This window comes from Entelurus aequoreus, linkage group LG01 (assembly GCF_033978785.1).
Source record: "Entelurus aequoreus isolate RoL-2023_Sb linkage group LG01, RoL_Eaeq_v1.1, whole genome shotgun sequence".
In the NCBI taxonomy this organism is placed as follows: domain Eukaryota; kingdom Metazoa; phylum Chordata; class Actinopteri; order Syngnathiformes; family Syngnathidae; genus Entelurus; species Entelurus aequoreus.
The window spans coordinates 59,041,689-59,067,336 of record NC_084731.1 but is presented as its reverse complement, the minus strand read 5'-3'; the positions used below and the strand labels follow the sequence as shown (position 1 = coordinate 59,067,336).

At 37.4% G+C, this 25,648-nt stretch overlaps 1 protein-coding gene across 9 annotated transcripts in view; it reads left to right on the top strand.

The window, feature by feature from the left end:
- The window catches only part of LOC133655071 (engulfment and cell motility protein 2), a 164,193-nt gene that overhangs the window by 115,021 nt on the left and 23,524 nt on the right, over nt 1–25,648 (top strand). For 8 of the 9 annotated variants that reach the window (XM_062054994.1, XM_062054987.1, XM_062055000.1 and 5 more), the window contains 9 exons: nt 6,633–6,755; nt 11,814–11,933; nt 11,997–12,101; nt 12,165–12,273; nt 12,342–12,478; nt 20,926–21,089; nt 21,176–21,288; nt 21,374–21,481; nt 23,135–23,217. In XM_062054994.1, the coding sequence (XP_061910978.1) occupies nt 6,633–6,755; nt 11,814–11,933; nt 11,997–12,101; nt 12,165–12,273; nt 12,342–12,478; nt 20,926–21,089; nt 21,176–21,288; nt 21,374–21,481; nt 23,135–23,217 (1,062 nt within the window). Of the gene's footprint in view, nt 1–6,430; nt 6,518–6,632; nt 6,756–11,813; nt 11,934–11,996; nt 12,102–12,164; nt 12,274–12,341; nt 12,479–20,925; nt 21,090–21,175; nt 21,289–21,373; nt 21,482–23,134; nt 23,218–25,648 lie in introns of all 9 variants that reach the window. The other variant, XM_062055019.1, reaches the window with a different exon arrangement.

Below are 25,648 nucleotides of genomic sequence, written 5' to 3'. Positions count from 1 at the left end.
AAGCCAAAGCCATTTATCAACAACACCCAGAAACGCCGCTGGCTTCATTTGGCCCGAGCTCAGCTAAGATGGACTGATGCAAAGTGGAAAAGTGTTCTGTGGTTTTGACAAGTCCACATTTAAAATTGTTTTTGGAAACTGTGGACGTTGTTGGTCTCCTCAGTTCCCAAACGTTTACTAAGTGTTGTTAAAAGGAAAGGCCATGTAACACAGTGGTGAAAATGGCCATGCGCCAATGGTGTTGCTGCCATTAAATTCAAAGTTAATGATTATTTGCAAAAAAAGAACAAGTTTTCCAGTTTAAACATTAAGTATCTTGTCTATGCAGTCTATTCAATTGAATATAAGTTGAAAAGGATTAGCAAATCATTGCTAATCGCGCCAGATTTCGCCCACGGGTCTTGAGTTTGACTCTTGCGTAATACACCATTAGCATAATTATTTGTGTGTCTACTGCGGGTTAAGCCTACTCTGTTTTTAAAAAGTAGTCATACCTGCGTTTTTATTTTTGAATCAAGGTCTTTTGAAGGCACCACATTTATGTGCAATGAGACGAAAAAGTGAAACATCACTTTGTTCGATGCGTCCACTAGTCGATGTATCATATTTTCACCGTTCTTTTATCACCTCAGTCTGGTCCCCAAATGTTGGCGCTGCATATGGATGCATACATGTAACCTTTGACGACTTTACGACGTCTGTGTCGAGTGAAGAGAGAAGTGTTCCGTGCTGCCTTTGCGCTGCCAGAAGGAATCAAGCAATTTGTACTTTTTCAAGGGGGTGTAGGTTGTGTTACACGTCCTGTTTTATAACCGATGTATTTAAATGAAAGAAAACAATATTTACAAAAGCACATGATCATGTGGTACTGGTTGAGGTCCTAAACCAGGTGAGTCAAACGTCAAACACGGGATGAGCTAAATATAAAAATGAGCTGAAATTTTGGAATGAAAGAAACTGCTGTTCTAAATGTGTCCACTAGATGTCGCAAAAGCAATTATTTGTATCTTTGTAGATGATGCTACATATGTAAAAAAAAAAAAAAAACACATGATGTTAGTGCACCGTTGAGGAAAATGAGCAAACTACATAAATAACATCCTGTAATTTGATTTTGATATATTTTTTGTATCTTGATAGATTGAAAATCAACACAATGAACATTATCACATCATTTATTCAGAAAGTATAAATAACGACAAATAAAGACAGAATACTATTAACCGCAACATGTAAGTGTAAAAAAAAAAACCAACAACATTATGATTTGTACATTTTCAGAATGTTTTTGTTCTATTTTTAAACAAATAAAAACAATCTGAAGTTGTCTTTATTTGTAAGTTATCATGCCGTGATTATTCTCCATGTGGCCCCCAATCTAAAATTAGTTTGACACCCCTCTCTAGGGTTATACGGTATACCGGTATTAGTATAGTACCGCGATACTAATGAATAATTTTCGGTACGATACCGTCTCTGAAACGTATCGGTCCCGCACACCCCCGCGCCCGCTTCGAAGTCGCGTTGTGACATTGCTGGTTTTAGGAGCAGAGGAGCATGTTCGGCTGTGCACACACACAGAGTACTTACAAGCAGACAGTGTGTAGACAGAAAAGGGAGAATTGATGCATTTTGGCTTAAAAAGTAAAGATAAAGGTGAAGTTATAACACTGAAACGCCCTCAGGAAGAGGTGCTTTAAGACATGGCTAGCTAACTAGCGGCTAAAGTCCATCCGCCGTCGGCAGTGTTTTAGCTACTTCTAAATCACTAATCCTCGCCTCCATGGCAACAAATAAAGTGAGTTTCTTACAAGTATCATCCCTGCAGGACAAGGAATAGCTAAACATGCTTCACTACACACCGTAACTCACGGCATCAAAATGTAAACAAATGCCATGGGTGGATCTACACCTAAAATCCAGTGTAATGATATCTAGTACAGGCACGTATCTAGTCGATAATACTATGATTATGTCAATATTTTTTGGCATCACATCTTCTTTTGTTTTTTTTAAATGTATGTTATGTTTATAAACTCAGGAAATATGTCCCTGGACACATGAGGGCTTTGAATATGACCAATGTATGATCTGTAACATTTTGGTATCAGATAGATACCCAAATGTGTGGTATCATCCAAAACTAATGTATTGCACAACAGAAGAATAAGTGATTATTGCATTTTAACAGAAGTGTAGACAGAACATGTTAAAAGAGAAAGTAAGCAGATAATAACAGTAAATGAACAAATAGACTAATAATTAATTTTCTACCACTTGTCCTTAATAATGTTGACAAAATAATAGAATATAAATGACACAATATGTTACTGCATAAGTCAGCAGACTAATTAGGAGCCTTTGTTTGTTTACTTACTACTGAAAGACAAGATGTCTAGTATGTTCACTATTTTATTTAAGGACTTAACTGCAATAAGAAACATATGTTTAATGTACCCTAAGATTTTTTGTTAAAATCAAGCAAATAATGCAATTTTTTTGTGGTACCCTTTATTTAGAAAAGTACCGAAATAATTTTAGTACCGGTACCGATACCAATATATTGGTATCGTTACAACACTACCCCTGGCCTAAACAATTACACAGACCAAGGGATGCCCAAACTGTTTGCCTTCAAGGGCTAAAGACAGCATTTTTAAGCGTGAAAGACAAATACCCCAAAAGTTCCTATATTCGGTACCGATAACAATGACAGATGGCAACTAGTTAGCAAACTAGTTAGCTTAGCGAACAAGCTAACAACAATTATGCGAGCGTTAAAGGTGTTCTGAACTTTTTCCACTTAAGATTTATCAATATTGATCCGATCCTATACCAGCATAAATCACAATTACTTGTATGATTTTGTAGTGTGGAAAGATCCAATGAAATTATTCAAACAGAGAACAATGGAAGGTATGAAAAACACTAACCTATTTATTGCTAACCCTCTGGAATGGACGTACGCTGTCTTTAAGTTGAAGTGTAGTTTTAAATGTTTTTTAGCGACACCTACTTATCACAAAAATTAATGCAGTTAAGCTCACGACAGTACATGGAATGATGCGGACACATTTGTTACTGGATACTTTCTAATACGCCTGTGCCTTGGAGACTTTGTATGTGTAAGTAATATGCAACCATATTTACTTGTTTATACTGACAAATGTTTTAGGCTGCAATATTGTTCAATTAAAATAACACTTATTACGAACAAGATGTCTATCTTGTGTGCTATTGTGTGCTTAGCTGTTGTGTAGCTTCTAATAGCCAACAGACTAGCAAATGACTTGACTGAACTAGAAGAGCAACTTTGTGTGCTTAATGGAGGACATTTAGATGTTAACTGTCTGTCCAGATTTGCACAATCAAGGACTGGTTGTAGTAAAACTAACGTTGCAAAGTTTGGATGCTTATATTGGACAGATATGTGATATCAATATTGGATCAGGGCCCACTCGGCAGCTTAAAAGGTCAGTCTGAATATTTATTACATTTGGGAAGCCACCCTTTGGCGGGCCAAATCAAAGGACTCCGGCCCCCGGACTCAACTTTGGGCACCCCTGGCATAGCGTGTATAAGCAATGTGGCTGCCCTCCTTGCTAGCTTGTCTTTATGAAGATTAATCCCAAAACTGTGTTCTTAGAACTCTGTCAAACAAATATTCATAATCCCCAAACTTTTAAGACTGTTCTCTCAGCCGAGACCCGGTTGTTCCACGGTCCAGACCAGCTGCCCGGCCAGCAGGAAGAGCGACAAACGTGGAAGCGTGTTGAAGCGGAACCAGCAAATGTGATACGGCATGAAGTCAATGAAGTGGAAAAAAGCCCCGCTCTAAAAATTATTCTTTTTGGCGCCGACTTGCGTGAAAGTACTCGCCTGAGCTGGCTACAAATGAAGGAGACAGTGCAGTGCTATTTTCCCGGGGCACTTGTGTGCTTTCTGGATCTAAATCCTGCAAGACTGCGACCCACTTCTGACCCGACTAAGTCCAAAGGCAGTAACTATGCCGTCAAGAGAATCAGTTCCTCTAATTTAAGGATACTTGGTATCATTCTGCAAGCAACACACTGCAAGTATACAGTATATATACAATATGTAATATGTAAAATATACACACTGCAAGTATAGAAATAATGTAGTAACAGACACCTTCATAACAATATGTAATATTTACAATATACACACTGCAAGTATATATATATAATGTTGTAACAGACACCTTCATAACAATATGTAATATGTACAATTAGGGCTGGGCGATGTACTCGATATATCGCGGGTTTGTCTCTGTGCGATATAGAAAATGACTATCGTGACATTCGAGTATACGTTCTCATGCAGTTGCTTTTAGCTGCAGGCATTAAACTACAGGCTTTTCTCCCTCTTTCTAGACTCTCCTTCTTACATACGTCACATACGTATACGCCCTCTCGGAGCAGAGAGGTAGCAGCATGGGTAACGTTAGCTGTGGTGCGAGTGGTAATACGGGAGAAAGAAGGTGCAAATCTGGTAACAAATGAAGGAAAAATTAATTCCCAAGAAAAACAGCAGGGGGTCCATCGTCTGGCGGTGGTTTGGCTTCAAGTGGGAATATGTCGAACAGACAACCGTAATTTGTCAAGTATGCGGCAAAAGCGTTGCTACAAAAAGTAGCATTACTGCTAATATGTAGCATCATTTGAAAAGTCACCCGCTAGAGAATGAAGAGTGCTTACTCCGCATGTCAACATCTCCGTTCAGTGCCACACCAACAAAATGCAGAGGCAACCATTTCCAGATCAACACCGTATGAAAAAATTGTAAACAACAGATGGAGACTACGTCCGCAGGAACCTACCACATAGCAATTTGATTTCCTATTATGCAGCTCATTTTTATTTGACAGTTATTGAAATATCTTGTGTGACATCATGCACAAAAGTGCACTTTATTAGTTTTAAACTATTGTAGTGGCGTTCTGTACAAAAAGTGCACTTTAATTTAGTGTTGTTTTGATATGTCATCTTAGTGACATCATGCACCAAACTGCACTAATAGCTTGTTTTAAAATGTCTCTGACAATCTTGCACTTTCTGTTTTGAAATGACATGAATGTTTGTGCCACTTCTTAATAACTGTTTAATAAATACCGTTTTGGTCAATTTACTTAGTTGTGATTTCCCTCTCTGCATGAACGTTTAAAATGAGCATGTATTAACGTTTTAATGCAGTCACATAGAATCATCATACTGCTGTGATTATATGCATCAAGTGTTCATTCAAGGCTAAGGCAAAATAACAAGATATATATCGTGTATCGTGACATGGCCTAAAAATATCGAGATATTAAAAAAAGGCCATATCGCCCAGCCCTATGTACAATATACACACTGCAAGTATAATATAATGTAGTAACAGACTCCTTCGTAACAATATGTAATATGTACAATATACGCACTGCAAGTATATATATAATGTAGTAAAAGACTCCTTCATAACAATATGTAATATGTACAATTTACACACTGCAAGTATATATATTGTATAATGTAGTAACAGACTCCTTCATTACAATGTGTAATATGTACAATATACACACTGCAAGTATAATATAATGTAGTAACAGACACCTCATAACAATATGTAATATGTACAATATACGCACTGCAAGTATATATATAATGTAGTAACAGACTCCTTCATAACAATATGTAATATGTACAATTTACACACTGCAAGTATATATACTGTATAATGTAGTAACAGACTCCTTCTTAACATTATGTAATATGTACAATATACACACAAGTATATACATAATGTAGTAACAGACTCCTTCATAACAATATGTAATATGTAAAATATACACACTGCAATTATGTATATAATGTAGTAACAGACACCTTCATAACAATATGTAATATGTTCAATATTTACTGTATTTTGACAGTAGAATACAATTTTAAAATGGATTCTGGGGTCACACTCAGAGCCAATGCAGTGATTTTAAAACTGGTGTAACATGGGCCTGCCTTCTGGTCTTTGTCAGCATACGATCGGCTGAGTTTTGGAGTAAATAAAGTGCTTTTGTACTTTTTTTTTTTTTAGGAAGAGCAGGAATCGGGACATTACGTTCATCAATACGACTGGTCATAAAAGCATGCATTGCCGCTGGACGCTGGCTATATTTTTAGGATGATAAAACCCAATTTTAGGAGTGGATTTAATGTGTGTGATAAAAACCAAGCTCAGAGTCACAAATTACACTCATATTCTTCACTTGCAAAGATAGATGAAAAGAAAGTGAGTGTATTTTTGGTAAACGTTCCTCTCTCTGGGCCCCAGGACCGATGATGAAACCTCAGTCTTTGGCCTGGTGAAGCTGGAGAAAGTTTTTTCGCCATCCAAGCTGTAAGATCTAAAACACTCATTAGTTGTGTGTCCTCAGGAGACATCAGCAGAACTCTGCAAAGTGATTCCATCTCCCCTGAGGACCTAAAACTGACCCTTGGGGCACACCACATGGAGGAGCATGGTGGTTATTTGCTCTTAGCGACTACAGGAAACTGTGTAGTTCATTCAATCAAGGCGATAATTGGAATATCTGTTTGTAATTCCCACACATTTATCTCTGTTATGTTTCCCCCCAGCATATCGTCAGAGGGAATCGACCAATCAAAGCAGAGATGGCCCATCAGCTGTATGTGCTCCAGGTGTTGACCTTCAACCTTTTGGAGGAGCGGATGATGACCAAAATGGACCCCAACGACCAGGTAAGAACAAAAATAAGAATTTTCATGCTTTTGAAAAAATATTAGGGCTGCAGCTGTTGATTATTTTAGTAGTCGAGTACTCTACCAATAGTTGTTCAATTAGTAATCGAATATAACACTTTATAACCTCACACAGTTGAAATAGAAAACAATGTTTATGCTTGCTGTAACCTCCATTCTTTTGCTAATAAATGTACATCATCAGTATTTAAACTGCACCTTCAACATGTGTGCATTAATTTAAAAAAAATGTGTCATCCTTACACTACCGCTCTCTTGTGCGTTTTTTTGCACGGGCCGTGCGGAAACTATTTCTGTGCATTTAAAGTTCCGAGCACTCCGTGCAGTCAGGAGTTTTATCATTTTGTTTCATGTTTTATCATTTTCACACATTAAAAGATTAACAAATGATAAATCAATGCTTTTTTCTCATCGATTCGTTGTTGCAGCCTTAAAAAAAGATGTTATTTGACCTGAATGTAAGACAGCCCCTTTTTCTTGAAGACCTATTTTTGGAAAATGAAGACAAAATGATTCATGTAAAATTAAGTTTTTACTATGAGTGGAATGAAAAACTGCTAACATGTTTGTCAGCCAGTCAACAATTCTCTCATTGATGACCATTAGTGACAGGAAGAAACACTCTTATTTGTTTGGGGACAACCACCTATTTTTATTATTTATCATTATTATTATCATTAGGCTCCAGCACCCCCACGACCCCAAAAAGGGATAAGTGGTAGAAAATGGATGGATGGATGGATTATCATCATCATTATTATTATTATATATTTTTTTTTTACTATTATTATTATTATTATTATTATTATTATTATTATCATCATTATTATTATCATTAATATTATTATTATGATCATTATTATTATTATTATACCATTATTACTATTGTTATTTTGATTATTATGATTATTATTGTTATCATTATTACTATTATTATTGTTATTATTTTTACTATCATTATTATTATTATCATTATTACTATTATTGTTATTAAAATTGTTACTGTTATTATTATTATCATTATTATTTTTATCATTATTACTATATTATTATCGTTATTGCTATTATTATTAATATTATTATCATTATTATTATTATGATTACTATTAATATAATAATAATAATTATTATTATTATTATTTCCAAAAACTGACAGTGATTTTATTCACAACTGTGACTGCATAAATCGCTGAACCTTGTCAGTCAAACTCAAGGCTCGGGGGCCAGATCTGGGCCGCCACATTGTTTCTTGTGGCCCGCAAATAGCCTGCAAATTATGTGCATCAATAAAGCACTTAATATTTCTTCCTTAGCGTATTCGTTCCTTCAATTTTGAAGGATTTAAATTTTGCAAAATGATATGCCTTTTAAACTTGGAAACAACCTGACCATGCAAAAAGCTATCGTATTAACACAGGGGTGTCCAAAGTGTTCCCTTGGGAATATTGTTGGATAAAAAAATAACAGTAAAAATGTAAAAAGAAAGCGCTAAAATTTGTAATGTAATGTGAAAAAAAGTTAAAAATGTGATACTGATAACTCAGGCGTGTCCAAACTTCTTCCACCAAGGGTCTCATACTGAAAAGTCAAAGTATGCGGGGTGATTGATTGTTTTTTTTTATTTTGGAAAATTAAATTTAAAAAATGATAAAAAAGGGGATTCATTATACTTTATTTAAAGACCAACTTAGCATTCTATTACAAGTGTACATTATTAGTATCAACATTTCAGCTTTTTCTTATTACTTTCTTCACTCTTTTTGTACTTTTACTGTTGTTTTTTTTACTTGTGTAATAAGTAATACTACTACTTTGTGTCACCTGTAACACAAAGATGACACTAAGTTTTGTCTTTAAACATATATAATGTTTATTTTTTTATTATTTTTTACAAAACAAAAATATATCAAAATGGCCCCCGTATCAAAAGCAAGTATGTTTTCCATTATTTTGTATGTAAAAAAAAAAAAAATTTAATAATGAAATCCATAGGGTATTGTGTAATAGGGGGTTGTACATTATAATTGATATATATTCACTGCCAGAACTGCAATGTGGCCCTCAATAAAAAACAGTTTGACACACCTGATCTAAACTCTGACTATAAGATGTCTTTTTCAGAATTTCCAGGGGAAAAAACATGACCTATTTTCTGATCAATATTGCTTTATTATGTATTGAAGGGACACATTGATGACCACTGAGAAACCACAGTTTAATTTAAATGTACATAAAAAAAACTCAATCGCAATCAAATCTCTGTGGCAAACTACAAGCTTTGAAATATAAATAAATTGAATAGAAAAATGCGGCAAGTTAATTTTGTCAAGTAGGAGAGTTTTGAGATGTTAACCACGGACAATGTTGCTTAGAACAGTGTTTCCTAACCAGAAGTGGGTAGTAACACGCTACATTTACTCCGTTACATCTACTCCGTTACATCTACTTGAGTAACTTTTGGGATAAATTGTACTTCTAAGAGTAGTTTTAATGCAACACACTTTTACTTTTACTTGAGTATATTTATAGAGAAGAAACGCTACTTTTACTCCGTTCCATTTATCTACATTCAGCTCGCTACTGATTTTTATCGATCTGCTAATGCACGCTTTGTTTGTTTTGGTTTGTCAGACAGACCTTCAAAGTAGGATCTATCGCATGCCTGTGTTTTACCAATCAAATACAGTCACTGGTGATGTTTGACTCCGTTTCACCAATCAAACAGAGCCAGGCGGTCACATGATTAACAAGCTTAAGCTTACATGAACTCAACGTCAAATTTGAGGAAGCACATCGCTGTAAGTAACCTTAGTATATATTTTGGCTGTCACCGTAGGCTGATGTTAGCTTCCCTGCTATGAATCACTGTCAAATGTACATCGTGTGGGGACATTTATTAACGCACTGCAGCCTCTTAGACACACACACACACACACGCACAGTCGCACACACACACGCATGCATAGAAACACCAATCAGTGTGTTCCCAGGTGCAGCCCACACCTATCAGTTTATGGTTTGCGTAAAGGCTAACTTTTTATTTTCCTTTGTAATCTCTGCCTACTGAGCCTATGGTGCTGTTATGGGGCGGTATAGCTCGGTTGGTGGCCGTGCCAGCAACTTCAAGGGTTGCAGGTTCGATCCCCGCTTCCGCCATCCTAGTCACTGCCGTTGTGTCCTTGGGCAAGACACTTTACCCACCTGCTCCCAGTGCCACCCACACTGGTTTAAAAATGTAACTTAGATATTGGGTTTCACAATGTAAAGCGCTTTGAGTCACTTGAGAAAACCGCTATATAAATATAATTCACTTCACTTCACTTCACTGCTGTTAAGTTATTGTGGCTCAATTTGCCTTAATTTTTTTTTTGTTAATGTATTATTATTTAATATATATTATTGTTTTAGTTGCTTAAGAGATATTCCTGGCTCTAAATTTGCTCATTGCTGTTTTTGTGCATTATTTGTTGTCTTCATTAAACGAACAGGTTACTCATCAGTTACTCAGTACTTGAGAAGTTTTTTCACAGCATACTTTTTACTTTTACTCAAGTAAATATTTGGGTGACTACTCCTTACTTTTACTTGAGTAATAAATCTCTAAAGTAACAGTACTCTTACTTTACATTTCTGGCTACTCTACCCACCTAAGTTCCTAACTATAGGGTCCATTGTTGGGCCGCGAGCGCCCCCTAGAGGGCCACCAAAAATATATATTTCTCCACAATGAGCCGCATGGGTGGCAGCGGTATTCAGTTGTAATACACTCTTCCACCACTTGTGGCAGTAATGACAAACAAACAGACGTCATAGAGAAGTTTTTAAAGCGCAAAAAGGATGACTAAAGTGGTGAAACTGTATTTTTATTTGCAGTTTATGGTATTGACAGTTTAGTTAAGAAACATATTAATGATTAATTTAGTTCATTTATTTTAGCACAACATAATTGTATGTACATTTATTTATGAGTCCTTTCTTATGCAGCATATTTGGTTAGTATTTATTTCCTAATCAGCCTGACCTAAGCCTAAGGTTTATGTGTAAATAAGTAATATTCTTTGTGATTAACACACGCTTTCATATCACTTGACAAGGTTGGAAACTGTAAATGGGTTAATGTAATTATTGAAGTGCAAAAATTATGACTAAAGTGGTGAAAATGTATTTTCATTTGCAGTTTATTGATATTGACAGTTTAGTTAAGAAACATATTAATGATTAATTTAGTTAATTTATTTTTACACAACAAAACTGTATTTACTGACAGTGGTTTTCTGAAGTGTTCTGAGCTCATGTGGTGATATCCTTTACACACTGATGTCGCCTTTTGATGCAGTACCGCCTGAGGGATCGAAGGTCACGGGCATTGTTGCTTACGTGCAGTGAGTTCTCCAGATTCTCTGGACCTGTTGATGATATTACAGACCTTGGATGGGGAAATCCTTAAATTCCTTGCAATAGCTCATTGAGAAATGTTGTTCTTAAACTGTTGGACAATTTGCTCACGCATTTGTTCACAAAGTGGTAACCCTCGCCCCATCCTTGTTTGTGAATGACTGAGCATTTCATGGAACCTGCTTTTATACCCAATCATAGCACCCACCTGTTCCCAATTAGCCTGTTCACTAGTGGGATGTTCCAAATAAGTGTTTGATGAGCATTCCTCAACTTTCTCAGTCTTTTTTGCCACTTGTGCCAGCTTTTTTGAAACATGTTGCAGGCATCAAATTCCAAATGAGCTAAAATTTGCAAAAAAATAACAAAGTTTACCAGTTCGAACGTTAAGTATGTTGTCTTTGCAGTCTATTCAATTGAAAGGAATTTGCAAATCATTGTATTTCGTTTTTATTTACCATTAATACAATGTGCCGACTTCACTGGTTTTGGGTTTTGTAATTCAGTGTTAATACTCTGTAGGGGAAAAGTTAGAACCCCTGTCCTAGGTGCTCCCTACAAACTTTATTCTTTGGAGTTCCTGCGTGTGAAAAGTTCCTGTTGAGATGCTCCGCTCTAATTGTGCTGATTTCTGTGACCCAGACTCAGAGAGACGTCATTTTTGAGCTGCGGAGGATTGCCTTTGATGGAGAAAATGACCCCACTGGTACAGAGAAAAGAAAGGCCTTGTACGCCAAGGATTATAAGATGCTGGGTTTCACGGTAAATTGTGCAAATCCTCCAAAAGTTTTAATATTTACTGATAAACTCCTGTCTGCCTGGCAGAACCACTTGAACCCTGCAATGGACTTCACTCAGACTCCTCCTGGGATGTTGGCTCTGGACAACATGCTGTACCTGGCCAAGGTCCACCAGGACACGTACATCCGGGTAGGTCCTGACAAACCCGGCCCATAAAGAAGTCCCCGGGTAACACGCCTCCCGACTCCTCAGATCGTCCTGGAGAACAGCAGTCGCGAGGACAAGCACGAATGTCCCTTCGGCCGCTGCGCTATCGAGCTCACCCGGGTCCTTTGTGAGATCCTCCAAGTTGGAGAACTGCGTAAGTGTGTTTGGACCAAAGATGGAGTCCCCGGTACTATGCACACCTTTCTGTGTTGTGGCCCCCAGCCAACGAAGGCTGCAACGACTACCATCCCATGTTCTTCACCCATGACCGGGCGTGGGAGGAGTTCTTCTGTGTCTGCATTCAGCTGCTGAATAAGACCTGGAAGGAGATGAGGGCCACTGCTGAGGACTTCAACAAGGTAAGGAATAGGGTTGGGTATCGTTTGAATTCGAACGATTCCGATTCCAATTCCGATTCTTTGTTTCGATTCCGATTCCTGACGATTCTCAATTCCGATTCTTTTAAGAGGCAGGGTCAAAAAAAAGTTTAGGATATTTTAAACGAGCTAGCTAACCTACAGTCTTTCTGAATGAAATAGTCTGACATTCTCCATCAATTTTAATTCTATTAACTTTTTATGAACTTTACTATAAATTCCTCACAGGGCTGTTTTCAACTAGAATATAAATATCAAATCTATGAACTTGAATATAAATATTATAAATTATGAATACATTTTCCCAGGGGTACACTTTCCTCAAGAGAGCTTTATTTTTGAAAACCTCATGAAAACACATTTACACACAAGTGTATGATGCTGCAGGAAACCTCATGAAAACACATTTACACACACAAGTGTATGATGCTGCAGGTACTTAAAAATGTTACCGTGCTCCCACTGATGGGCTAACCTGGTGCAGAAAAGCAAATAAACAATAAGAAACAACTTGAAAAACCCAGTCCAGATTAACAACAGGTACAGTATAAAATCAGAGACAGTTTTTGTTTAGGAAAATGACCATATCCGCCTTCTCAGGCAGGATGCGTGAGCGTTCTGGACAGATAGTGTCTCCTGCTGTGGAAAATACACGTTCGCTGGGTGTGGAAGAAGCTTGAACGCATAAATAGGAGAAAGCGAGATATGACAGCAAAGGATAAGTCTTTTGTTGGCTCCACCACCATGCATCAGGGTCGTCAGACATAAGTATCGGTGGAACGTCCTGGTACATCTGCAGCTCTCTCTCTCCACTCGTTTCTTGATGGACATGGAGCTCTGTTATTTCGCGGTTATTTAATTTTTTTTTGTAAAGTAAAGCCACACTTTCGACCGCCGACGCCCGCTATCCATGCTTGAGCTTGACTGACTCGCTCGGCTATGCTAACACTTCCGGCGGTGGGCGCTTCTTCGTTGGTGTCCGGGGCTTCTTCTTCCGGTTCGGCGGACATATTTTTTTCCGGTCGGTGGACTGGTATCGAAAATAGTAATCGAAATTTAAACTTTTGAACGATTCCGGGAGAATCGGAAAGTTAGTCCCGGTTCCAATCGATACTCGATACTCGATACCCAACCCTAGTAAGGAAGGTGTTTTTTTCACGGACAAGAACGGCTTTACATGCACCCTACATTTTCTTCTCAACTAGGAATGTAACGATAAACGGTATAATGATAAACCACGATAAAATTCCAGATGGTTAGTAATACCTTTGAAATTTTTAATTACCGAAAACCCGCCATTTATTAACGCATTTTAGGCGACTGCTTACTTCCTGAATAATGAAGCGCCACAGTATCTGCGCATGCGCACTAGAGCTGTTTGGCTCTACTTTGGCTTCACAGACTTTGCTTTGAAAATGAAGCCGATCGCTTCGTTTCACTTCTCGCTTCTACTTCCGTGGAGTTAAAGTTAAAGTACCAATGATTGTCACACACACACTTAAGTGTGGTGAAATTTGTCCTTTGCATTTGACCCATCCCCTTGTTCACCCCCTGGGAGGTGAGGGGAGCAGTGGGCAGCAGCGGTGGCCGCGCCCGGGAATCATTTTTGGTGATTTAACCCCCAATTCCAACCCTTGATGTTAAGTGCCAAGCAGGGAGGTAATGGGTCCCATTTTCAGTCTCTGTATGCGATTAAGAGCGCAATGCTGTTGGAGGAGGAACATATTTGATGTTGCGGTTTCATTTTGAACGTGCAGCTGGCGTCCTTCCGTCAGCTGCTGGGACTCAGAATTACTATGCAGCAGGTGATATGTCGTGAACGTTGTCACAACTTGTTTATAAAGTCTTTCGTTTGTTTACTGGGATGCTCACTCGTCCTTTAACTGCAAACTGTATCAGTGTTCCAATAACATTAATACTAGCTAAAATGTTTCGTCATCTCATTGAACTGAACGATGGTAGTGAAGATTGTGTATTCGATGTGAGAGGTATCACTCCTTTATTTTTGTTGGCCAAACGATTGTACTGAACAAAGAGAACAAAGCTTGTTTGTTACACTTCTTCATTAGCCAAACTGCTTTGTGTTTTATTTTAGTATCAATAATTAAACACAAGGTTTTTTTTTACATTACTTGTGTTTTTTTCATGTTACAAAGGTATTACTTCAAAAAACATACATGTGACACAGCATTTTGTTAATGTGTTATTGTGTATAGTTAATTCCTATGACATATTTCTGCTCAAACTCTTAATGGATCTGTCCTGATACAGCATCTACATCTACATATAAATATACATAATAAACATTTTTGGTTTTTTTAAATACCTCCCTCTATTACAATGTAAAAATATAAATAAAGGAATCATCAAATGACAAAAAAATGACAAGTTTATTTTAATAATGAATTAAAAAAACAGTTTATTTATACATATATATATATATTTAATGCGACACTTGCCTTGACCTTAAAAAGTAAAAATTTGAGGCCCTGCCATAAAATTTAATTTGTATGAAAATGTTATTTTTATGGGTTAATTTGAAGTATGTAAACAAGTAATTGATGATAATCTAAATTAATCTAATTAACAAATTAGCGCAGATGGTAGAGCGGCCGTGCCAGCAGCTTGAGGGTTCCAGGTTTGATTCCGCGCCTTGCATGGCATCTTGGCCATCAGTGTGTGAATGTGACGTATCATGTAAAGTGCTTTGTATAGTAAAAGACTATATAAATAGAGACCATTTACCATTTCATCTGATGAAGTTAGTCAATCATTTAGCAGCACTACTGTAAAAACATCTTCTTTTCTCCGATCTTATCTTGTCTTAACTCAAGGAGCAAATCAATGCTATATTTGAGCAAAAGCAATGAAATGCATATTTCTGGAATGACAAAGCCAACTATTTAAATGCTCAGTAAGGTTTCCTGAAAATATAATGTAATTGAGTAGCGTCTGTTAGGTTTTATTAGGTTTGCCTGCACATTCTAATGAGACTCAGTTACAGAAAAATATTTGAATAATGCTCAGTTTTCATGCACACAGTCAGAGAACATGTTTATTGTTGGATATTTATGTTTACATTTGGTTATTCATTGCCCTCAGACCAGCAGCTCCTGTTTGAATGGCTGCGACTTTGCTGAATTTCTACTCCATGCACACAAAGAAAATTATTCATACCCAAATTGTTACAAACACACTCCAAAATGTTTGTATATTATGCACGTCTTATTATTCCAAACAGCGAGGAACCCCCTTTCCACGAGAAGAAAGTGTTCACAGTGTGAAGTCCTCATTATATCATATTTCGCTCCATTGCTCTGTGTGAACGTGAACAAAGTGTGTTTATCGCTCTAAATGCTGCTCATTGCAGTGCGTGGGTGTGTGTGTGTGTGTGTGTGTGTGTGTGTGTGTGTGTGTGTGTGTGTGTGTGTGTGTGTGTGTGTGTGTGTGTGTGTGTGTGTGTGTGTGTGTGTGTGTGCACGCGTGCGTGTCCCATCGGAGTAGACGGCTGAAAGGCTTTTGCTACAATTAATATTACACGACAGTTAAATTCTTAATGCTGTCGATTGCAATTCAGAGCGCTTCCTGCACATCAACAAGTCGCAGCGATCTATTGTTGCAGAATAATACGTCTCTACTTCATTGGGAATCTAAATGACTTGAGATGAGGAAAGTTGTTTGCTGACATAATTAGGTTATGAATTACAATTTGCAATTCCTTTTGTGCCCGTGCGGAACTGAAATGCTTGAATGTCCAGAGAGATTGGAGTGTGAGGATGGTGCAACGGTTCAAATCAGATGAGAAATGTGGGATATGCAGTCGATTTGTATATATTGTCAATAGGGAGAAAATTCCGGGAAATTCCGGGAAAGCCAGGAATTTGGGAAAGGGAAAACATGTTTTGCGTTCGATATATCCGAAGAGTGGTGTGTGTGTGGATGGTTGAATTGTTGGAATCAGGTAAAAATTGCACACAAATGTGGGCATTGTAAAATGGGAATTTCCTGGAAACTTGGGAATTCCAGTAAAATTTGTGGAATTTTTTGAAAATATTGATACTAGCAAAAGTGTCCTAGTTGATATGTATGGGTTGGTGTTACAATTTTTTTTAATTGGTTGAAAATTATTGACGTAGTAACAGTTTGAATTGAGAATGGGTATTTCAGAATTCTTAGAATTTCGGGAAACCTGGGAATTTGTACCAAAAAAATACTTTCGTTGTCCCAACTAAGAGATATGATTTGAAGGTAAAATGGTCAAAAGCCGTTGAAAAATTAGTACTGTGAAAACTTTCCAGGAAAAGGTGAAATTAGGTGCTTTGAAAAACCGGGAATTCATGGAATTTTTTTTAACTTGAAAAAGTGGTAGTTTGATTGTCCAGGGTAAGTTGAGTGTGTGGATGGTGGAACGATTCAAATAGGATGAGAAATGTGGGATATGCAGTCGATTTATATTTAATTCCTGGAAATTCTTGGAAAACTGGGAATTTGGGGAAAGGGAAAACATATTTTGCGTCCGATATATCAAAAGAGTAGTGTGTGTGTGGATGGTTGAAATGTTGGAATCAGGCAAAAATGGCACAACATTTTGGGCATTGTAAAACAATGAAAACATCCATTCATTTGAATGGGAATTTCCTGGAAATTTGGGAATTCCGGTAACATTTGTGGAATTTTTTAATACTATCACAATTGTCCTAGATTATATGAAAGGGTTGGTGTTAGGATTTTTCGAATCGGTTGAAAGATGTTGACATACTAACAGTTTGAACTGAGAATGGGTATTTAGGAATTTCGGGAAAGCCTGGAATTTGTACGAAGACAAAATAGGAACTTTTGTTGTCGCAACTGAGAGGAATGTTTTGATGGTGGAATGGTTGGAATTGGTTGAAAAATGTGGACTGTGAAAACTTTCCAGGAAAAGGTATAAATAGGGCTTTGGAAAACCGGTAATTCCTGGACATGTTTTTAACTTGAAAAATGGAAGTTTGATTGTCCAGGGTTAGTGGAGTGTGTGGATGGTGGAACTGTTGGAATCAGATGAGAAATGTGAGATATGCAGTTGATTTTATATTTCACATTTATTGTCAATGGAGCGAAATTCCTGGAGAATCAGGGAATTTTTGAAACCGGGAAACATGCTGGCTTGAATATCAAAGGTGAGGGGAGTGTGTGGATATTGGAACGTTTCAACGGGGATAAGAAATGTGGGAAATGCATTCAATTTATATTTATTGTTAATAGGGAGAAAATTCCTGGAAATTCCAGAAAAAAATATAATTTGTAGAAAGGGAAAACATATTTTGCATTTGATATATCGGAAGAGTAGTGTGTGTGTGTGTGTGTGGATGGTTGAAATGTTGGAATCAGGTAAAAAATGGCGCAAAATTTTGGGCATTGTGAAATAATGAATACATCCGTTCATTTGAATGGGAATTCCAGTAAAATTTTGGGAATTTTTTAAAATATTGATACTAGCACAGATGTCCTAGATTATATAAATGGGTTGGTGTTTTAATTTTTTGAATTGGTTGAAAGATGTTGACTTAGTAACAGTTTGAATTGAGAATGGGTATTTTGGAATTCTGGGTAATCAAAACAAAACACGTTTTAGGGAGCTCACGACTCCTGGTCGAGCCAAATGTTTTGATACTTGAATGGTTCCAATCGGATTAAACCTGTGAGCTGTGGAGCACGCCAAACATTTGTGTCGGAATAATAATGAATAGATGAATTTTTTTTGGTGTAGAATTGTATATGTGTGATTGTTTGGACATTCACACAATAATAATAATAATAATAATAAATTGATGACTTTTTGGTGTAAAATTGAATGTCGCAACATTCACACAAAAATAATAATAAATAGATGATTTAATTATGTTAAATTGTATATGTGTGATTGTTTGGACATTCACACAACAATAATAATAATAATACATAGATGATTTTTTGGTGTGACATTGTTTATGTGTGAATGTTTGGATATTGACGCAATAATAATAATAATAAATAGATGATTTTTTGGTGTACAATTGTATATATGTGAATGTTTAGACATTCACTTAATAATAATAATAACAAATATATGATTTTTTGAGTGTAAAATTGTATATGTGTGATTGTTTGGACATTCACACATATACAATAATAATACATAGATTGCTTTGTTGTAAATTCGTATATGTGTGTGTGTTTAGGCATCCATCCATCCATCCATTTTCTACCGCTTATTCCCTTCGGGGTCGCGGGGGGCGCTGGAGCCTATCTCAGCTACAATCGGGCGGAAGGCGGGGTACACCATTCACGCAATAATAATAATATTAGATAGATGATTATTTAGTTTCAAATTGTATATGTGTGAATGTTTGGACATTCACTTAATATTAATGATAATAAATTGATGATTATTTGGTGTAAAATTGTATATGTGTGAGTGTAACGCTAGCGTGGGCTAGGCGGGTTAAGAATGTAAACAGTGTGACAGAAGATGGTTCGTCTAGGAGCCTGTGGTATGAAAGATGACGACAACTAGTTATTTTGGTTTCGACTGCATTAAATGTATTAACACAAGAATATAAATGCCACAGATGACACAATAGGAACAAACTTAAAAAAAATGCCCAACACAAAAATACAAGATGCAGTCCTGCTGCCTTCTCGGAACCAGTTCACAGTTCAGTTCAAAAGGTATGCAAACGCTTTCGTGTCAGTCCAAAAGTTCAGTTCAAAAAACAAAAGTAATCCAAAAGGTTCGCCACGGAGGAGGAAAAACATGCTTGTCCTACCGCGTAGTAGTTTAGCTCGCCATTTGTTGAGTTGAGTTTGAAAGTGGATAGGGAGCTCAGGTTGTTTGGGTCAACGGGTATTCCTTCCCGGAAAAAAAACCTGACCTAAAAGTCCAAAAAACAAAGTGAGTAATCTAGTTACCTCTTCACTAGCAAAGTACATTATATATGTACTTGAAAGCATAATGTAAGCATTCCATTGTCCAGAATGACTAATTATTTGTACTAATAAACCAATTGATATGACAAAATTAATCATGTTGATTAATATACAATCATGAGTCCAATTAAAATGAACATTCATAATACATTTCTAATAATACAGATCATGATTTCTTATCTAAAGTGATAAAACTCAATCATGGATCAATTACAAATTCAATTACAAGTTCAATTACAAATTAAATCACAATTTCAATTACAAATTAAATCACAAGTTCAATTACAAATTAAATTACAAGTTAAATTACAAATTCAATCACAAGTGCACTTATATAACCCAGTTTCATAATAATACTCATTATTAGAAACTCAATGTATCATAATTCAAAATCAAGTACTTTTCCAAACATTCAAAATTGATAAACAGTCAAGCAGAGTTAATAAATTAAAGTGTTGCGCAACAACCTAAATACACGCACCTGCGTTCCATCTGAAGTGCATCCACAAAGTGGCTAAAGCATATTAGCAGTGCAAAGCACTTTGCCACTTTGCTAGACTAAACTGTTGCCTATAAATCGGCTGGATGATCAGAAGAAAATAAAACATAATTACCTGAGTAATCGAGGGCAAAAACAACATACCATGAACGGCCCGATAATTAATCGAACATGGCAGCTCTGTGGAAGAATGGCAGCGGTTAGCGCCTATGCTAAAACAGATGCTAACATAATATTGGCGACATGGCACATGATTGTGATTGTGGAAATCCGTTGATTATGCCATGGCAAAAGACTCACCTAATTATGAAGTTTACAAAGTGGGAGAATGAGAAGATATTGCAAGTTTCTTCTCAAGCGCTTCTCACAGCACCGCAGGTACGGGAGGGGTGGTGAAGTGAGCAGCACTTCCTTAAAAGGAAGTGAGCGGCAGGAAGTAACCCTCCACAATAAAAGTCTTTGCACTGTATGCATGTTTTCAATGGATATTTTAAATATGGGTTACAGGAGTGCTTGGGCCTTCACACAATAATAGTAATAAATAGAAGATTGTTTGGTGTAAAATTGTATGTGTGAATGTTTGGACATTCACTTAATAATAATAATAACAAATAGATGATGTGTTTGGTGTGAAATTGTATGTGTGAGTGCTTAAGCATTCACACATATACAATAAACAAATAAATTGATGATTATTTGGTGTAAATTTGTATATTTATGAGTGTTTTCACATTCGCACAATTATAATAATAATACATAGATGATGTTTTGGTTTAAAATTGTTTATGTGAGAGTGCTTGGACATTCACACAATAATAATAATAATAACTACATTATTGTTTGGTGTAAAATTGTATATGTCTGAGTGCTTGGACATTCACACAATGACTCTGAGTCCCAACTGCAGACAAGTTTAATGATAAAAAGTCTTGTGTAGGTTTTTTCCTCACTGGTCAATGGCGTGTTTGTGCCTTGGCAACAGGTGATGCAGGTGGCCCGGGAGCAGATCACCAGAGCTCTGGCCATGAAGCCCTCGTCTTTGGACCAACTGAAGAACAAGCTGCGCGGTCTCAGCTACTCTGAGATACTTCGGCTCCGACAGTCGGAGAGAATGAGCCAGGATGACTTTCAGTCCCCGCCCATCATGTCCGTGTCACTTCATCTAACCACGTGTCTCGGAAACAAGTCGTCCGAAAAGCGTCCGCTGACTCACGTGGTCTTTGTTTTTGCAGCGAGCTGCGCGAGAGAATCCAGCCGGAGATTCTGGAGCTCATTAAGCAGCAACGACTCAATCGGCTGTGTGAGGGCAGCTGTTTCCGGAAAGTGGGGAACCGCCGCAGGCAAGGTAGCGCATCAACACAATCGCTTTGCTGTCTCGCCGAGGGAGCGTGACTTGTGTTGACTCCCAGCGTTCCACGCTTGTGTTGCAGAGAAGTTTTGGTTCTGCAGACTCTCTTTGAACCACAAAGTGCTGCACTATGGGGACCTGGACGAATCACCTCAGGGTGAAGTGCCTTTGGAGATGCTCAGCGACAAGAGTAAGAGACATTGATTGATGAAAGATGATCTCTTTAAGAAATGTCTTGTTTATTATAAACATTTCCCTAAATGACCTGCACATGAAAGCATCCCTTAGACAAGGGGTCGGCAACCCAAAATGTTGAAAGAGCCATATTGGACCAAAAATACAAAAAACACATCTGTCTGGAGCCGCAAAAAATTAGTCTTATATAAGTGTTGTAATGAAGACAACACATGATGTAAGTGTCTATATTAGCTATAATAGTCTACTATCAAAATGACTTTAAAAGTCTTATATAAGTGTTATAATGAAGACAACACATTATGTGTCTATATTAGCTATAATAGCCTACTATCAAAATTAATTTAAAAGTCCTATGTGTTATAATGAAGACAACACCTGATGTAAGTGTCTATATTAGCTATAATAGCCTACTATCAAAATGACTTTAAAAGTCTTATATAAATGTTATAATGAAGACAACACATGATGTGTCTATATTAGCTATATTAGCCTACTATCAAAATTACTTTAAAAGTCTTACGTAAGTGTTATAATGAAAACAACACATGACGTAAGTGTCTACATTAGCTACAATAACCTGCTATTAAAATGACTATTTGTCGCAGGCTGAAGCAAATCTTTGTTGACAGAAATGTTGAAATGTATTATTTATTCTACACATTTTTACAACATTAGAAACCATTAGTAAATCAGAGGCTACTCAGAAGGTGTGATAACTCCTGGAAATGACTGGCTTTTAATGGCCAACGGTATAGATGTGTGTGTCCAAGTTAAAGGAAACGTCAGGCTGTCTTCTTTTAATAGATGTATTACAATCTTTGGCAGGCTAGGTAACGTTTGCTGTGGTCTGGAACAACATGGCACACAAACTATAGGAAATGCTGCCAATTTTACATACAGATAATGTGTCATGAGACATGCAAATATACATTAAATACAAAGAGGATAAAAGTAAAAGTTATTAAATGAGCTCAAATATAACTACAAATGAAGCATAATGATGCAATATGTATATACAGCTAGCCTAAATAGCATGTTAGCATTGATTAGCTTGCTGTCATGCACTGACCAAATATGCCTGATTAGCACTCCAACAAGTCAATAACATCAACAACGATCACCTTTGTGCATTCACACACAGTATAAAACGTTTGGTGGACAAAATGAGACAAAGAAGAATTGGAAGATTTTACATGTAAACAAACTGTTGCGCCAGAGTCCACACTATAGTGAGTTCAAAAACTACCGAAATTAGGACCAAACGATGTTCATCAAATACTCTCATCAGTGAAGCATACACAAACATATTCAACAGTGGGCTTTCTGGGAAGGTTTGTGTCATGTTTGTCCTCAAACTAAAAACATACTAAAACAAAAAAATTATTTTTGCCCCAGCTTTATCCATTTTCAATCCTTTTTTAAAAATGCTCCAGGGAACCACTAGGGTGGCGCTAAAGAGCCGCATGCGGCTCGAGAGCCGCGAGTTGCTGAGCCCCGCCTTAGACCTGGGGTTCTTAACCTTCTGGCCCAACTTTTCCACTACTACTATGTTTGTGTGAAGGTGGACTTTATTTCACAAGTCCTCTTTAATAGAGCAGATGATTGGAAGACATCCTAAGAATATTTAATATCCCTTCTACTCTAGTCCCGGTCTGTGACATCAAGTCTGTGGTGACCGGGAAGGACTGCCCTCATATGAAGGAGAAAAGTGCTCTGAAACAAAACAAGGTATCTTTTTGTTTTTATTCATTTTATATTATCTATCCTTTTCAGGGTCATGGGTCAGCTGGAGCCTATCCCAGCTGACTTTGGGTGAGAGGCGAGATACACCTTGCACTGGTCACTAGTCAATCCCAGAGCACTTATAGATAAAACACTCACATTTACACTTTAACTGGGTCATTTAAAGTCTCAAATTAACCTGACATGCGTGTTCTATATACATATAAGCTACAGTATGTGTATATATATATATATATATATATATATATATATATATATATATATATATATAAATAAGGGTTTCCCGCAGCGCTTTGTTGCTAAGGTGGCTGCCTTAGCAACAAAGAGCTACCGCCTAAACTAAGGTCTTAATAATATCTCCAGCCACACGTGCGCATTTAAAGGCCTACTGAAATGATTTTTTTTAATTTAAACGAGAATAGCAGATCCATTCTATGTGTCATACTTGATCATTTCGCGATATTGCCATATTTTTGCTGAAAGGATTTAGTAGAGAAAATCGACGATAAAGTTCGCAACTTTTGCTCGCTGATAAAAAAAAAGCCTTGCCTGTACCGGAAGTAGCGTGACGTCACAGGAGGCAATATTCCTCACAATTTTCCTTTGTTTACAATGGAGCGAGAGAGATTCGAACCGAGAAAGCGACGATTACCCCATTAATTTGAGCGAGGATGAAAGATTCGTAGATGAGGAACGTTACAGTGAAGGATTAGAGAGGCAGTGATGGACGTATCTTTTTTCGCTCTGACCGTAACTTAGGTACAAGCTGGCTCATTGGATTCCACAGTCTCTCCTTTTTCTATTGTGGATCACAGATTTGTATTTTAAACCACCTCGGATACTATATCCTCTTGAAAATGAGAGTCGAGCACGCGAAATGGACATTTAAAGTGACTTTTATCTCCACGACAATACATCGGTGACACACTTAGCTACTGAGCTAACGTGATAGCATCGTTCTCAAATGAAGATAGAAACAAAATAAATAAATCCCTGACTGGAAGGATAGACAGAAGATCAACAATACTATTAAACCATGTACATGTAACTACACGGTTAAAAATTCTCAGCCTGGTAAGGCTTAACAATGCTGTTGCTAACGACGCTAAGGCTAATTTAGCAACTTAGCAACCGGTGTTGTGCCTGAAACCTCACAGAACTATGATAAAAACATTAGCGCTCCACCTACGCCAGCCAGCCCTCATCTTCCCATCAACAGCCGTGCTCACCTGCATTCCAGCGATCGACGGCGCGACGAAGGACTTCATCCGTGTGTTTGGCGGCAAGCATCGGCTAGGCGTCTGCTAGTCCTTGTTGTGTTGCTGTAAGTATTGTACTTAGCCGCTAATACACCGATCGATCCCACCTACAACGTTCTTCTTTGCAGCCTCCATTGTTCATTAAACAAATTGCAAAAGATTCACCAACACAGATGTCCAGAATACTGTGGAATTTTGTCGAAGAAAACAAGAGGTTTCTGTATCGGGTTCGACGGGGTCCAACCACTTCCGTGGATTTTGTGACGTCACGCGCATAAATCCTATCCAAAGGAGTTTTTCAACCGGAAGTGTGGCGGGAATTTTAAAATTGCACTTTATAAGTTAACCCGGCCGTATTGGCATGTGTTTCAATGTTAAGATTTCATCATTGATATATAAACTATCAGACTGCGTGGTCGCTAGTAGTGGCTTTCAGTAGGCCTTTAAAATACTATCTCTGTCCCCAAGCAAACGTATACACTGAGTGTCATACGCATGCCAAAATACTGGGGGCGCTGTAGCCTAAGACTTAAGACCATTTTAGCCAATCAGAAACATCCAAAACTGTTGTGGTTTCAAAAAAGAGTGAGAATCCAAGTGCAGATCCTTAAAAGTCCCTATTTAATAACAAAAAATCACTGGAGAAAATAAATAAATTGTAACAAAAGTTCAGCTCCAGGAAAAGCGGGTCCAAATCTGTCCTCCACCTGAGGAAATACAAAAACAGGAATTACAAAAGGTTCAGGGCAAAGGTCAGAGTAAGTGAGCTCGTGGCTAGATTCTACCGCAGGCGACGGACGAACTGGCACCGACTGAGTGGAGATCCAGGGTTTAAGTCTGGTAGTTGATTAGCAACAGGTGGGCTCGGATGACTGGCAGCACACCTGAAACTAATGACAGGACAGACACGAGAGGAGAGGGGAATAGGAAAACAAGAGGGAAAAAAAGCAGGAGAACTGCCCTCATGACACAAAACGTCATTTCCGGAGGCGGCATATAGCAAAAATAGCGGGTCACGGCAAGAAATAATTATATACCTGTATGTGGACTGATAGAGAAGTAGAGCTACTTTTAAGCATCATTTTGGAGTTTAAAGTTAACAAAACTCAACAAAGTGTTGACTGGGAAACTTGCCAGTCCAAGTATGGTGACATTCT